The following is a 17,376-nucleotide window of genomic DNA, read 5'->3' as shown; positions in this document are numbered from 1 at the left end:
TAACGCTTGGCACGATGAGCCACACAGCCGCGCCTGAACAAGGAAATGGATGGTCGGTGAAACATCCACTGTGCTATACAATTCAAATTTGCTTACAGGATTACATTCAAGTTTATAACACTAAATCTTTGATATCTCTATCTATATAAAATATCTCATCCATTACGTCAGCAATCTTTTCTTAATCAGCACAAACTTAATCAAACTTGGAAGTTGCTTACTCTGATCTGTTTCTATGAGCTCGTTTAGTCGATATTACTGCTATACCTCTTCTTTACACTTAAATCGCTATTAACAATTATCCCCGTGAGTGAGTTCACCACTTCGTAGTGTAATGTACAATATGTTTAAACAAATGCTATTCATAAATATTGTCAAATAGCATATGCAAAACGTTGCTCTACATATTCATTATGTCCCCTACTTGAGATTATCTATCAGTTACCTTAAAAAGCCTCGCATTCTCTTGATAAACACGCGCATACTGTGCAAAAAATATATTTATGAAAAAGGACGGAAACGGTAGATATTTACATTCAGTTACAATCAAGTAAAAAGTTGTAGTAAAGCAATAAGCGCATCGTCTTTGAATTCGCCAAAAATCATCGAACTCAACTCGTCTTTATAATGCAACAAACTGTTGTTTGCAATTTCCCGACATGAATATCATATTGGATAGGATTGGAACAGAAGAAATATCGGACGGAAAACATCCACAAATTACTACAAAAATTCAGACGATCGGTACTATAGTGGAGATGAAAGAGCAGAAAAACTACCACTCACGAACTGGGAATTCACAAAAACTCAGGATTGTATACTGGTCACGATATAAATAAGTTCATATTCATGGCAAATCTAAGAGTAAAAATACGGAAATACATAGTGACTAAGTAAATCACTATGTTAAACGAAAAGGATACAGAATTGTTCCAGTTGATTCAGAGCCTGACAAAATTGAGAAAAATGTACATGAGTATATTACAAGCAGAATAATATTCACAGTCAAGCATTGATTGTCATGTTCTGCTGCGAGGCCATGCCATCAACACTGCTTGTACTTATCGCCTTTATGGGACAGATAGATTCTTTAGTGTAGTTTAGTGTTGGAACCAGCATAGAATGCTCCACGTCTCCGCCAATATGTGACGCTCCAGTTGATGCTATTGTGCCGTTAGCTTTAACTTTTGCTCTCTCCTCCATTACGTCGATTACGTCCACGGTCTTGGGTTTTGTAGTCGCCTTTTCTAGAAGCATATCTGCTTTTGATAAACGGGATTCTTCGCGCAACGATTTTGCCTTCTTCTTCCCATTTTTTGTTGCACGACGCGAGATTCTTGGTGATGTACCAAACTAGAGCAAAACGAGTAGGTGAATGAAGTTGAATAACAGAAAGAAGTTTTTGGATACATAATTAAAGGCGCTCCAGAAGTATGTGTACCAATATGGAGGTAACTAATTTTCTTCGCCTACTCTATATCAAGTTATGTAAAGAGACGGAAGGCTATGGGCAGGGAGTATGTTCATTTGGCAAACACAGACAGTCCCCAAACTCGTAATAGAACTAAAATGGGGAAAATCGGAATAAAGAAATGGCCTAACTCTAACCTGGTACACATTCTTCGGGAGTACCCAATTAAAAAATAACAAACAGCTGTAAACAATCACTCACATAGCAATATCACCTAAAAAATGACATTTTACCTGTACAGATCCTTTATCCGACCCGTCACCGGCGGATTGGACAGACATGGCGGTAATAACGTCATCGAAATTGTTGATTCTCGTCATTCCCTCTTCTTCCAAATCAAGACCACTGTTTGTTGTTGATACACTTGACATACGTAATGTTCCACGCTTTTTCTTAGTCTTCGTTGTGGAAGTATTGGGTGCAGATAGAGAAGCGGTGGGAGGACATTCTCCCAAAACCTAATATGGAAAATAAAAAGTACAAATATATATACTTGGTATGAATAATAGGGGAATGAGGAACGAAACGGCAAACGAAACGGCAGTACAGCGCTCAGATTACATTATGCAAAACATAAATGGGAACTGTACTTGTAAAATAAATTCCAGGATTTTAGTATCTATCCCGGAGGAAAAGAAGGGGACAAAACGGCATAATCATATATATAGAAAACAACGATTCTTCGTCCGATTTACCAGTCCAGATTTGTATGGGAATAATTAATTTACCAGTTAAGAGTTTCAGCCTGAGTCACCCTGAAACGACGGGGAGTCAAGCAATATCCTCCCACACAATTATACTCCACGGGAATCAAACTTACGAACGCACAAGGGGTAATATTTTGAGTATTCAACGATGATGGAAACCAAAAACATTGCTCAAATATATGGACACGAAAGTCACGCAGCGGAACCGATACGGTAAGATGTTGGCGATGGTTAATCGTGACTGAATAAAAATTGTTCCCATTAATTGAAATGAAACTGAAATATTTATGGACGAAATATCGGGTCCCATAAACTCAGAAAGAATTAAAAAAAAATAAAATTGATAGCTTCTAGAGCGGTGGTTCTAAACCTTTTTTCTTTCGTGGCCCATTTTTCTTAGCCAAAAATGCTCGTGGCCCAATAATTTTCTATTGCAAGCGAAAAACTACAAAAAAATTATATTCTTTCTGCGAAGATGAGTTAAATTGAAAATTACCACTCAGTGGCAGAAAACAGCATCAATAACCATTGGTACTACAATCAAAATTAAGGATATTGATACAAAAAAACTAGCATTTTTCGAAAGTTCTCTAGTCCACCTCAAAATCTTTCCGTGGCCCAGCAGTGGGTCATGGCCCACTGGTTGAGAACCAGTGTTCTAAAGTCTTCAACCACCTTCGAACATTACGAATTTGAACACGATTAGTTGCGAGGAAGAAAATTTTTCACAACAAAAATAACAAAATCTTAGGAACAACAATTTTACAAAACGGTCCATAATATGTACACCCCGTGTCCAACAAACCTACCTTTTCATCATCGCTAGTTTTCTTCTTTCGTTTGACTTTTTCACTGCTCAATACTGAAGCCTTGTCTGCAACATCAGATCTTACAGGAGAATCTCCCCTTTCGTTTGTGACGTCACATACAACGGGAACAGGAGTCGGAACGACAGTTTGTGGCATGGGTATGTCGTTCTGTGCCAGCACTGATTTTGGAAGTCTAATGACTTTCGTCTAAATATGATCAAGAGTTAAATAAACAGTATAGAGGGCGTGAAACTAATTAAAAAATATATATTTCGTTAATCTGATCTTGCCCGCCTGATCTGCCTGATCTTTTCAACGTGTTTTTTGAATGAAATACTTTCGCCATACTATCTGTTATTTGTAGCTTATTGTTAAGCTAGTAATTTTTGAGGTGGGGCGCGAGACTTGACCAATTTTAAAAAGGGGGCGCGGCTTAAAAAGTTTGAGAACCACTGCACTAGAATGAAGGACAGATATTTATTAATTGTCCCAATGGCAATGAAGCCAATATCGAGTGAGAGCATGATTCACATTTATGGATTCTCTTATTCGACAGTGCATTTTTGTCACGTACATTTTTATATTGGTTTATTCGTGTTTCTACATATTTAGATTGTTTGGGCTAACTACGCTGGAGCAACAGAATAACAATCCCCGATTCAATCCCCAATCCTTTAACATGTTACCTTTCCGACATACTGCAATCTTTTTTCAATAGGCAGAGTGCTGATATCGACTTCGACCATTTCTTCTTCCTCTTCCATTGGTTCTCCGGTTTTGGAGTCTCTTCGTACTTTACTCGGTTTGAATTTATCCGGAACTGGCGTGGTGAGAGGATTGTCATCGGCACGGAGTGTAACAAGCTTCTTCATCTTGAAAATGGCGGTCGGGAATTGCATGATATTGTTGCCTATATATATATATAAAGTAAAAGTGACGTGAATAAGGTGGTAGGCATGGAATTTGAACCCGAGATGCTTAGCACAAGATCACTGTATGGAACACAAAACTGATCGCAGTCGTGAGAGTTCGGTTTTGAGACGAACCGTAAATTACTGCAGAATCCAGCGCTCCATGAAATCTAAAAAAAAAATGTGTAAATTGCGTCCATACCTCTGACATCAATGCTTGTTATGCTTCTGCATTTTGATAAGCCAACAGGTACAGATTTAATATAATTGAAAGACAAATCCAACTCTCTCAAAGATCTCAATCTCTCGATTTCTTTAGGTAATTTTTCGACCTGAAATCAATTTAAATAAAGCATTAATAGAAGTATAATGACCGAAAAGCAAATGTTCATTTGAAAAAAAAAATGGCCTAATTCGCAGATGTCGTTGAAGACCAATGCAAATGTTAACCTCGTTCAGGTAAACGCTAGTCAGTATTTTCTTCACAAACCGCGTTTACGCATTTCAAATTTGTTGCTTTTCCAATTTAGCCATGCCCCATTTCATAGAGTCAGAACTCTAATATAGGCAACCGAAACAAGTTAGGGGTCTGTTTTACTTATCCATTGATATTTTCGAACAATTGAATATCGTGCAATTAAAAATGCGCGAAATAATTTAAATAAATCACCTTATTTCCTGAGAATTTCAAAACTTGCATTTTCTTCATTTTATGAATATCAGGTGGCAAAGATTTGATTCGATTTTTAGAGCAATTTAAATGAGAAACCTGAAAATCAACAGAACATATAAATGAAAGGTTTTTTTTGTTTGTTGAATGTTTATGATTTGGCCAATTCGCACGAAAAATTGACAAAAATTATAATAATAGGTCTCTGAACAAAACTCGGCGTTCCAGAAGTGTGTGTATCAATATGGAGGTAACTAATTTTGTTCGCCGAGTTTTACATCAAGTTGTGTAAAGGGACTGACACCTATGGGCAAGAGGTATATTCATTTGGCTAACACAGACTGTCCCCGAACTCGTAATAGAACTAAAATAAGAAAAATCGGAATGGCCTGGCCCTAACCTGGTACACATACTACGGGAACCCAAAACTGAAACAAAGCCAAACAAACATATATTGATTTGGAAGAACATAACCAAGTAGTAGGCCTCATCCATCACAACTCGAAACAGAAAAATGTTACAAAAAAGAGGCTTCGCATAAGTAACTAGGTATAAGGCCTAAAATTCAATCATTGACAGATAAAAACAGCAATTTATTACTGAAGAGAGAAGTCCAGCATTTCCATCAAACTCTTTCATGATTTCACCCAGATTATTCCCAGAAACATCAAGATCGGTCAAACTACGAGTTGTTTCAGCAGGTTTAGGAATGTCTTCCAATTGATTGTTGTCAAGACGAACAACCTGTTTAGGTGAGATTTGATGTATTCAAGATTAGGTATTCAGATCTTTAATTTCAAACTTTTTTATTCAGGTTCGAAAAGTCTCTACATAAATATCCAATAAATGTAAAAACTGTGCGTAAAAATTAGTTATAAACAAAGTGGGTTATTTTACAATTCTTCCTCAGTGTATAGTCCAGGAGTGGGCAGAGTTTTTGGACTAAGGCCCGAAAATTTTGCCCACCCAGACTGGCGGGCCATGTAAGTGTAACGTAAGTTACATTTTATGAACGATATTCACAGTGTCACAAAAGTGGCGAACAAGCTTCGTGCCAAAACTAAATTTAATCGCAATCTCAACAAATTCCCTAAGATTTTTTCAGCTAAAACATCATAATTTGGTTTTAGTTTGATTGTGGCAGCATCTGGCGGGCCAAATTGAATTACCCATGTCAGATGTATGCTGTTACGAAATAACCAAAAATAAATAGCGTTATTATAATACTATAATGACATGCATACCTTTATAGTATGCATCGTGAATAACCTTGGATCAACATTTGTTAAATCGTTAGATGAAACGATGAGTTTTTCTAATCTCGGTACTTCACACATTTTCTCTGGAAGTTCAGTCAATCTGAAATAATAACCAAGAAACTAATTTGACAATCTAAATAAGGAATTTTGAACAAGAATAGGGCGGTGGCTAAGTGGTCAGAGCCTTATACTTAAAAATGCTGGCGCAGCAGGTTACACATCTTGGATTCACATCTAACCCTAACCTGGTACACATACTACGTTCCGGTGTCCGCCATCTTGGTTCACATACTTCGGGAGGACCTTTTTATCGGTGTGCCTATGTGAGTATCGGAGGAATGAAATTTTTTTTTATTGTTGCATGTTGCCAACCTTTCCAATAACTTACCTATTTTCCGATACATCGAGCTCTAAAAGATGTCGCCACTTTTCGACATTTTCTGGCAATTTTTCTACTTCGTTATTGGAAAGATCAAGCGTTCTCAACTCATGAAGATGCTCCGAAGTTTCCGGGATGTTTTTCAATTTATTCCTCGACAAATTAAGCTCTTTTAACCATCGCAGTTTACCGACACTGTCAGGCAACTCTACCAAACTGGAGTCCGATAAATCCAGATACGTTAAAACACGAAGCTCGTTGAAGAATTTCGCTGGTATTGAACCTGGCAAATAGTAATGTATTAGACGATTTTTTTTCACTGTAAAATTGAAACGAAATGGAAACCAACAATAACATCCTAATCAGAATAAAGATGTTAGCGAGTAGGAACCTCTGCCAATCCTTGAGAAGAATGGTGATTTACGAATTATTTCTAATTTAAAAGAACGGTAACTGTTTGCGATACTTTTGAATAATATTACTTTTTCCGTTTTCCAAATAAAAACCTTGAAGCTTCGAAACTCTTTCGTTATGCCTAGCGCTATATTTTCGATATTCATATTATTGATATCTGGCAAATCCCTAGACAACACGACACTGCACAAATTCATAGAAGGGGACTTTTTTGGAATTAAGGTGGATTAAATTAAGGTAAGAAGCTTTCGATTATCGGAATAAGTGGTATCTACATTTAAATATCCTTCTTATGAAATTATCCACATAAAAAAGTTTGTGAAGCATAAAAAAAAAACATGGTAATTTCATACATACCTCCGAAATTATTTCCCTTTGCAGTAAATTGTTTCATACCACGAGGCATAGGACCAGATCCAACGATAGAAGTTAAGTCGTTTTCAGCAATATCAGTATCTCGCAATCCGTGCATGAATCCAAGAGGTTGTGGAAGAGAACTGAGATGGTTATGTCCGATTTTAAGAGTTTTTAACTTACGAAGCTTGCGGATTTGAGTTGTCAAGGTCTCAAGTTCGTTGTTGCTGACATCCAGTAAGCATATGCACCTGGTGAACAAAATATCGCACATGATATACACGAATGGGATGGCCTAGAGCAGGGGTCACCAAACTACGGCCCGCGGCGTCACTTTATCCGGCCCGCAATAACACGCAAAAATTGCTAAATATTTTTCCAAGGGAGATTTTCCCGAGCATCGTCTTCCTTGTTTAATTCGTAACATTGACCAATCAGCAAGATGCAAAAACGTGACGTAATAATGGGTCTTTTCGTTTCCGCTCAGACACTTTTTTCACCCTGATAGATTTTCAGTCGTGGTTGTAAACAATATTTCGTTTTTGCGACTTTAAATGCTATTCGTTAGTTTTTGGTTGTGTTTCGGAAATTTAAGTATGAATCAAATAAGTCAATCATCATTTGCGTCCTTAGGAGTTGTAGTTTTAATAGTAGTAAGGAAAAATTAGTCTAGGAATAGCTGTGACATAATAGGCTAAAATTCTCTACCGGTACGCAACGTTTTCTGAGAAAAATGCACTTGTACACTAGTAGCGCGTGCTTTCGACGAAACTGTTTACGTTTCTTGTGCTAAAATAAACGTCGAATGTGCATTTTGCGCTAACAGTACTGTAAACCCTCGCGTACTTCTCCAATTTCACAAGTCACACTAACTCCGATATAAATAAAAACTGCGTCAGTGGATAGATCTGAGTGAAAATAGAAAACAATACCGAGTTTATAAAAAACGGTCAAGAAATAACGGAGATATCGGAACTTTAGTACCACCCCGACAGGCCAATTTTTTTCATAAGGATTGTATTACTTTTTGATAAGAATTGTAATAAATATGAAAAAAGAACACACACCAATCACTAATATTTCGATGTGCGTCACATCTATGGAATATTAAGACTATTTCAGAATTTTATTCTGGCAACGGTCATTGACACCGCCGAAAGATCGTCATAAATAAACGCTGGAGTTGTGCATGATAGTTTGACAGTGGTTCACTGTGGGTAATATTTAACGATGTTCTGATTTTGCAAACTTCATAAAAATTGGAATTGGTAAGTATCAAATTAGGAAAGAAATACACACGTACATATAAATTTCATTGGTGTCCATAGACAATATCATTAATTTGCACTACGTATAACTGGAGCGTAATTTTTAAAAACGTCGAATGTTGGGGAATTCATGCGCTAATGAAAAAAATCAAATACCAGATAATAGTTGTTTATTTTATCTAAATTATGTCAAAATTTCATGGAATTCTAAGCTACAGCAAACAGTCCGTAGTCGTTTTTATGAGCGGTTTTCTAACACTGCATAACGGTACTTAGCAGACTTGATGCGTACATTTTCTGGCGCGAAAAAGCGGATTTTGAAAATTCCTAATTCACGACAGAAACGTTTTGATAACAGCTAAACTGAGGATAGTTGTTTAGATATTGAAATCTTTCATATTTGTTTTCCTAGTATGTTCCTGATCTATATTCTGCGGTATAAATATAATTTAAATCAAGTCTTCGGAAATGTAGAAGATATATTGTTGAATGGATTTCCCAACTTTTGTGAATTTATTGTATTGCATTGACAAAAATATTCACCCGGCCCGTTTCAACATAGTTTGAGTCATACCCGGCCCGCGGTCAAAAAGTTTGGTGGCCCCTGGCCTAGAGTCATAGACAATAAACTTGTTGTTCATGTGGCAGACGAATAGCTACGAAGGCTATTCCCCTGCCGTGTGAGACTATAAATCCATCCCTATCCCAACCGTTTACAATAACATATGTTATTAAATTATTAGGTCGAGTGAGGTGTTACCGTGCTCAGTGCAAATATTTTCATTTTCAAAAAAGTTGTAACTGATCGGTCGAGTTGAACATATAGTAGAGTATTATTTTGAAAGAAAAAAAAATATTCGGATGTACTTCAAAGCTGAATGTGAAAACATAAAGTCGAATTGGGGTCCCTTTTCATCTGATAAATATATGTATCAGATGTTTCGCATCTCATTTTAACAAACGTAATGGCGGATAAAACTTTTGATGATGGTCTTTCCTAATATTTTTAGTATAACGCCACTTGAACAATTTACCTGAGCTGTCCAATCTCTTTCGGGAGTTCCTCCAGCTTATTGTCAGATATTCTAAGATTTTCAAGTCCTTTTAGATTCCCGATCGATCCCGGCAACGTTTTCAATTGGTTATCAGAAAGATTGAGATTTGCCAGCATAGACATTTCCCCAAATTCTGATATTTCTTCGACGTTATTTCGTGAAATATCGACTGTAATCAGTCTAGGCATTTCTCGTAATTCTGGGACGGAACGGATTTGATTTCCTGAGAAGTCGACGCTCTGGAGTAAGAAATACAGAATTATATTCTCCGGGAATGTCGAAAGTGAACCAAATATTCGAATACAATTTTAGAAAAATAATTTAGAATATTTTAGCTTTGAAATTTGTAATTTGAAGCTACTGCTGGCTGCCAAACAAAACCAAAAATACTTTAACAATAGATAGATAACAATAGAAAAAAATAAAAAACAATACATCGATGATTATTTTTACGTTACTGTTCTGTAATATCCTATTCTTATAAATATACTATGATTTCTGTAACTTTTTTTGATCACAATCGATATAATATAAAAAAAAATGTTTAATATTGCATATCGCCGGATGAGAACAGAACAGGCGTAAGTCACAATTTTTAGTTTTGAGAAAAACGCAAAAAACAATTTGGAATTTTTTTATTTTTGCGTTTCTAGATATTCACACTTAGTAAAGTCCTGAGCTCTGGTTATTTTAATGTGGATGAGAATATCGTTGTAATCAATATTTTTTGGCACTTCAGCTTCAATTCCTTCCTGCTTTTTTACCCCCATAAGAAACTTTGGCCCATTCTGTTCTCAACAACTTCTGAAATTTTTTGTATGGGATGCAAGGTAAAACAAGGTGACTTAGGCCTAAGTTGCACTGAACAAATTTTTAGGGATGTAAGTTTCAGACATTTCATTTCTGATGTTCATGCCCATCATATTGGAACTTAGGACTATCTTTTCTCAATAATTTGGGGTTTTGAGCCATGCTCTACAAGGTGGTGGTCTTGAAATCCTGAATTTCTCAATAATAAAAATTTTAGCTGGACTTAGGCCCATTCTGTTCTTAAATATTTCAGGCCTGAGTCCAGCTAAAATTTTTATTATTGAGAAATTCAGGATTTCAAGACCACCACCTTGTAGAGCATGGCTCAAAACCCCAAAATATTGAATTTTCCAAAAATGTGACTTAGGCCCCTTCTGTTCTCATCCGGCGATATTCAGGGATGTTTTTACAGAATATAGTCAAAATAGTAAATTGGTATCTTAACTAAGTCGTGTACCAAATGTTCAACACTTCTTCCACTGTTATGAGTTGAAGTGGGTGTAAATTGTGGGGAAAGTCGTTCAAGTAAGCATACAAAGTCGGATTCATGCATTGCTCTTGGTTAGATAGATATAATACTAAGAGAGAGAGGAGTAGGTATATGAAGTCATAAACTTGGGGAAAAGGAGGGACGGAGTGCGGCAAGCGGGCGCGTAAGACAAGACATATATCTGAGATATCCGTTGAACAACCATTTAAATGCAAAAACCTTATTGTACCTGCTTTAAAATATATTAATATTCAACTTATGTTATGTACATGGTATTCATACCTGCAAAGATTTAATCTCTTTAATTTCGGACGGAATATTTTCAATCTGATTTCCTGCGCAATCAAGTGTGACAAGTTTAGTTAAGCGTGACATCGATTCTGGCAGCCTTGTAATTCGATTGTTGCGCAGGTCCAGAGTACGTAGGTTTTCTAGAGCCCCGATACTTTCAGGCAAACTTTGAATAAGATTCTCACAAATGTCGAGATTAATGAGATAGCGAAGTTGACCGATTCCAGGCGGTATTTCGGCGATCTCATTTGAGCTGAGATTTATAGACTGCAACCTGAAAGATAATTGTTGAATGATCAACATACAAATTGGTTTTTGACTGTGTTTTGAGAAACATTTATGGCAATAGAAATTCATGGATAAAGATTCCGTTACCAGGGAACGTTTCCAATGTATTCTGGTATATTGTCAATCTTGTTATTTGCCGCTTCCAAACTTCGTAATCTTTGACCGTTGATCTTTGACTTTTTCGTTTCCGGTTCCGGTAAATGTGAAAGATCATTGCAACTGACATTTAAAATCTTTTCAATCTGATACACAGACTTCGGCAAATATCTGCAAATCAAAACGTTGGCTGATTTATAGAAGTGAATTCGAACATTTTCTGATCCCTAGAGTTCTATATGCTAAGTTCAAAGTTGAAGTCTGAGGTGCCTATATTGAGTTGATATCCTGTACGGTTAAATATCAATCTCTCATCAAATTGTAGGCACGGCGGCCTAGTGGCAAAGCGTTAGACCTAACAATGATGGCTTACCCAGGGTGTAATAAATTAGGTAGCCTACGGCAAACCGCAAAGACTCAGACTCTTCCAAATATAATAACTCAATACATATGGTTTGATGTCAGGGCCTTTTCGGAGCTAAAGGCGATCATCCTATAATCGAAGCCCTAGGCTTCACAACCACAGGTTCCACATCTGTTCCACACTAGTCAGCGTATCATAAACGATCTATAATATATAACTCGCTATATATATGACAATGAATATATAAATGTTCTACGCCCCCACGGTAAAGTCCTTGATGCTAGATGAGCGTCATGGTTAAGATACAATGATATTCTGTAACCAAACGCCTTTCTGACTCGGAAATTATAATTTCATTTAAAACATCTTACTTGAGATTATTGTTTGAGAGTTGAAGTAACTTCAGCTGTGGAGTTGTCCCAATATTTGTAGGCACACTTTTCAGTCTGTTGTGATCAGCATGTATGATCGTCAACGATCGACAAAGATGAATTGCTTTTGGGAGCCCAGTTAATCTATTATCAGATGCTTTCAGATGTTCTAGTAGATTCAATCTCGATAAGCCTGATGGAAGTGACGTTAATCTGAAAAGTTGGAATTCATATCAAATTGTTATAGAATTCGGTTTGAATATGATTCGAAAAAAATATCTGGGAAAAGATTGTTTAGGATTCTTATAGTCCAAAAAACTTTTTCACGTATAACAAATTTATTACTCACTCGTTCAGTTTTAAATTATATCAATTCGAAGTATAACGCGAAAAACGATTAGTAACTTAAATTTCCTTGTATATTCCATGCACCTGTGTTATTTTATTAAAAACTACAATACTTTTGAACAATGGCGCGAAATTGTGTTACGTCGGATACTCTGAACGCTAACTGAATTCCGGGGGTTTCGAATACTGTATTTGAAAGAAAATGAATTCCCAGAGCATGAAAACCTATTTTCGTTCAATATAATCAATCTACAACTAGACGCCATACTTAACATACTTGTTCTTGCAACAGTTTATATGAGTCAGGTTCGTAAAATCACATATTTCAGCATCTAATGATGTCAATTCATTCTCAGATACATCGATGGTTGCGAGGTGCTTTTCACATTTTTCATACAAAAATTCATCTTCAAATAGTTCGACTGGAAGTGAAGACAAACCACGATTTGAAAAATCGAGACCAAATGATTTTTGCGCGTCTTCAGTTTCATCCGCTTGTTTCACCTTAAATAAATGTTAATATTTATGTCATTACTACTTGTTCATTACGGATTTGTATTTGCAAACAGTAAGCTTTCAAATCCGTCAATTTGTCGGGACACTCAAAATTTTGTAAACCTGTTATTATAACCGACCAGCACAAATTGTAAAAGTCAATCTGAATTTATTCCAAAATAAATTGCTTCAGCCCCGAAAAGATTCTTGAGTTTAAAACTGAAAAAATATATAGTAGTGTAGTACTGAAGATAATATTTTCACAGCGATTCTATCAGAAGCTACGAAATATGAAAGCCATTTGTATTTTGGTTTCTTCTATTTGGGAGAATTTTGGGCTCCATGGCCTCATGGTTAAGAATTACTATACTTGACTTGTAGGCATTGTAGGTTGCGTTTGAATCTCATGCCCACCACCTCACCAACGCTTTAATAAATGAACGTTTCGGCCCCATCTCGTTTCGGACCGTGCGTCGTCTGTATACCTATTGGGTATGCAATACAGAACCGGAAACATACCGGTCCCTCTAAAATAAAGTAGCTTACGTGCCAGTAACAGTGAATGCTTGAGAGACTAATTCCTGTTCGGAGAGCAAGCCGTATAAAAGGATAAATATGAAATAATCAATGACAAATTATGGCACCTCTGTGATACAGCCTTCTGTTCGTGCCAAAACTTTCTTCAGAACTCTGCATGCTTCCTTATCCCGTGATTTCGGGGATGTAAGTTTTCTTCTACGTTGTACAGTCGCAAAGTCAAAATTTTGCTTTACAGTAGGTGCACGGAGTGGCATGGTGGCTTTTTTTAACTACAGTATAATTATTCGCATTTGACTGAGTGATGTTCTTTAAACATGCTTTTCAACCAAGTACCGGTAGGCAAGAGACATTCAAATAAAGCAGAATACGATTAGAAGTCTCTGTTGAAATACAGACAATGTATAATTCTTTTTTATTAATATCAGAAACTTTAAATGAACTAAGATCGAATGAAAATGAATGATTTTAAAGTCCCAATTGATGTGAATTACACATATATTCAGACCTATTCTACAAATGTGTTTCTTCGAAGCGTTGGGGGAAAACTTGGTGGCTATGAAGTACCGCTTACGTACATTGTTAGCTTTTCATACAATACTTCTAAGCACACTTTCAAAACCAGTTTGCCGCGTCAAGAAGATCCAAAGTTGCGTACAAACAATTAGGCACGCGTTAAGTCAATATTGTTAAAAAGGAAAATAGACAATGTAATTTCACAATTGTTATTCGCTTATTATTACAAATAAATAACTAAAGAGTGCGTTAGTCATTAGAATATCTACCACTATTAGCATATGGATATTTGAGTATGAAAAGTTCAACAATAATCGCAATTAGCTTGCCTAAATCTACTAAAATACTGAATGGATTCCATATTATCAGTTAATGTGATACTGCACCAGTCGTTTCAGGTTGAACCTAAGTTACAGCCTTCTGTACTGATTACAAACGAATTTACCAGCGCACCTGTATCCCTATTACATTATCATACACTCATTTATCTGAATTGATCTTTCGGTTATTAGTTAGATAGTCTATCCAAATAAAAAGTTTTTAATTGCACAAAAACCAAAGATAACACTACTCAGCACGTTAATAATACCACACACGCCGCCTCCCATAGCAACAATACTGTGATTATGGCGTCATAATATCATTTGAACCAGCTCTCGTGTTCTGTTTTCAGTTAATTTTTGGGCTCAAAGATGAGTGAATTAATTTATCAAATATTTAATCGATCGCTAACAGTTCTCGATCAAATCAAGGTTCAGTAATACAAGTGATCAAAACTTTTAGGGACATGGGTCATCAAGTGTCTTATCAATCAACACTTCAAATCCGCAAAGTAGGGTTCACAGCCCATTATATACGGGTTGAAGTCGAATACCGCAAGATTAATTGTCATAACTCGGCCATTTTTGCGTCATCGAATTCAGTATATGATAACTACCTCCTTGACTATTACATCCCTTACATAATTTCTGCGTGGATTAAAAAAAATAACTAAAACTAAACTATAACTAAAATAACTTCCTCTACTATAAGCAGAGGAAGTAAACCCTAGGAAGAGGATAAATTCTTGCTTCTAACTGAGAAAAATTTTCGCAACAACTTCAAACTTGATATAGATATGAATAGTATAGTGATCATTTAATGTATATATTGAGCGAACTCATACAATGAGACAACTAGAATTAAGTCAATCAAAATCCACATCAAACCAACAAAAATAACATCAAAAATGTTGGCGATCAATTCGTGCACAGTGCAAGAAAGTAAAAAAATTGTATGAAGCACCGGACAAAATGTCATAACGGCACTACCTTTTTTCAGCATATTTCCCAGACCATCACTTCATCAAATTAAAACCCTCTATAATATTCCCCGTGTTCAGTGTATAATGTATTCCATCTATTCAATACTAACAACGTAAACTTTTCACTCGAACTTTCATCCAAAGCATAGTTGCCCTCATCTGGTCTTATGCTAATTTTTCTAGATCTATCTGAACTTTTCATGACGCAAATAATTCCATTCAAAATATCGTACGTAAACCGAATCGATGCGAGTCAAAACAATCTGTAACGCCCGCTCGGACATTGTTGACAGGAAGCAAACTTGTTCAAAACAAAGGACATAAGACAATAACTCGCGTGTGCGGGATGGAGTTTAGGTAATATAATATCTGAGTAATCACCTGGTAATGTATTGTAACACATATCAACTGAAAAACAGTAAAATAACAGGACACTCTTTTCCGAACATCTTTACTCTGAAACTTTGAGACGCGTAAGATTTTAACACTGTCACAACGGTGCACCAGCTAGCTATAAGAAATCTGTACTCGGTAAAACAGATCAACCTTAAAGTTAATTATTGGAAACTCGTAAAGATTCCAACTAATGTATTTAACACGTTTTGTAACAAACCTGTAACTGATACAATGTTGTCGTGAGCGCGAATGAATCAGTCTCATATTTAGAATATTTCAGCATAGCAAAAGATGAGGCAAAGCTCGAAAATGACTGTGACGCAATCACCAATATTGCCATTCGTCCATGGAAAAGTATGCGGTAAGTCGCGCAAACTGGCAGTGGAGAATATTAAAAAATTGTTAATTTTTCTGTGTTGTTTCCGTATTGCTACTGCGACAAATATCGACTAAAAAAATTCTTCTGCGTGGTATTTGACAAACGAGCAACATACCTCGTACCAAATGTGACTCGGAAATATAGATATTTTCCCTGCTAGGCATGGCCTTAATGGACAGTAACATCATTTACTTTAAATCTTACCTCAACGCCAACAGATTTTTCCGTTTTCAGAGAGTTTCCCCTCATAACTAAACTATGTTTAAAATATTTGTCATTGTGTTGGCCAATTGAAAGACATACAAATTATCCTAATGCTTCCGAACAATATCCATCATTCCACTAAACTGCCGATAAACGTTCGTTAGTTCAACTGTCTCCATGGAACCCAGACATCGTCTATTTATGAGGCTTTAAAAGCGCGTACACAAAAAGCAAACACGTACTTTATGACCTACGCTAAACAATGGCCCTTCCATACGTATATATCTTAAATAAAAGATTCACTAAATATGTTCAGCTGGAAAATCATTTCTAATTTTGTGAATATTAAATTTGCTCAGCCAGCTAATTGACACGTATGAAGGCTTAATTTACTAGGGAGACCAGTACTATATTCACAATTTTTTTCACATATATATGAGTTCTGATAATCAAAGTCGAGTGCTATATGTGCGGTTAAATTGCAATACCGTTCTTTCAGAAATTTTATGTGCGTATTTATACAGTATATATGATATGAAAGATTGAACAATGAAGTCTTTTTGCGTCAGCCGACATATAATTCGGCTTCTAAGAAAAATATTATTTTTATTTGCACTATAAATCCCATATCAAATATTAGCGCCCACAACTTATCTTTCATTCTTCATTTTTGAATTAATCATAGTTGTTACTGAATTTTCTTTATTAGCTCTAGAGAAACTTTGCAACTCGTTATATCTGACCATGCTTAGGAAGGGGTATAGATAAATTTCTTGAGATGACATGAATTTTAAAAGCATTGTTATAGATATATTCTAAATTTTTGGGGCTTTTTAATAATCTTCGGGGTATTATCTTTGATCAATTTTATAGAGCTGAAGTTTGAATGAGTAAGCATGAAAGCCAAATATAAATATATTTGAAATATATATAAAAAATTCAAATATAAACGCTAGAAAAGAATAATGATGAATGAACTTATCTTATTTTATAATTATATTCATATTGGAATGAACCGGAAAGTTAAGAAGTCAAATATCTGATCTATAATTTTCTTTATATTAACATGAACATCTAAAACGATTTAAGTAAATACATACATCTTTTCTACATTTTACGAGGCCGAAAAAAAAATTGACGCTACTTAAACTTTATAGCTGAACTACCATTGTTAGGAAGTTTCTAGCCTTA

The 17,376-nt window shown here is 35.8% G+C and overlaps 1 protein-coding gene across 1 annotated transcript; it reads right to left on the bottom strand.

The window, feature by feature from the left end:
- Window positions 1-484: 484 nt before the first annotated feature.
- On the bottom strand, window positions 485-13,809 carry LOC120331944 (uncharacterized). The gene is made up of 16 exons (XM_039399128.2): window positions 13,495-13,809; window positions 12,633-12,859; window positions 12,008-12,220; window positions 11,264-11,443; window positions 10,880-11,162; window positions 9,277-9,536; window positions 6,978-7,225; window positions 6,216-6,489; window positions 5,813-5,927; window positions 5,169-5,312; window positions 4,569-4,667; window positions 4,101-4,230; window positions 3,674-3,897; window positions 2,988-3,194; window positions 1,705-1,929; window positions 485-1,353 (listed from the first exon to the last, which is right to left on the bottom strand). Exons 1-16 carry the CDS (start codon window positions 13,642-13,644, stop codon window positions 1,006-1,008), a joined length of 3,327 nt encoding a protein of 1,108 aa, XP_039255062.2. The 5' UTR covers window positions 13,645-13,809; the 3' UTR covers window positions 485-1,005.
- Window positions 13,810-17,376: the final 3,567 nt, after the last annotated feature.

The sequence above is a fragment of the Styela clava genome, chromosome 6 (genome assembly GCF_964204865.1).
Source record: "Styela clava chromosome 6, kaStyClav1.hap1.2, whole genome shotgun sequence".
Taxonomy (NCBI): domain Eukaryota; kingdom Metazoa; phylum Chordata; class Ascidiacea; order Stolidobranchia; family Styelidae; genus Styela; species Styela clava.
Note: the sequence above shows the minus strand (reverse complement) of the source record. Positions and strands in the feature narration are given on the sequence as shown.

What these genes read in the sequence shown, in the direction of transcription:
- LOC120331944 (XM_039399128.2), bottom strand. Translation starts at nt 13,644, where the DNA reads ATGCCACTCCGTGCACCTACTGTAAAGCAAAATTTTGACTTTGCGACT. An exon ending in ATGCTGGACTTCTCTCTTCA is followed by an intron (nt 4,668 to 5,168) that starts GTAATAAATTGC and finishes GTTGATTTTCAG; the next exon opens with GTTTCTCATTTAAATTGCTC. An exon ending in TGAAATTCTCAGGAAATAAG is followed by an intron (nt 4,231 to 4,568) that starts GTGATTTATTTA and finishes AATTGATTTCAG; the next exon opens with GTCGAAAAATTACCTAAAGA.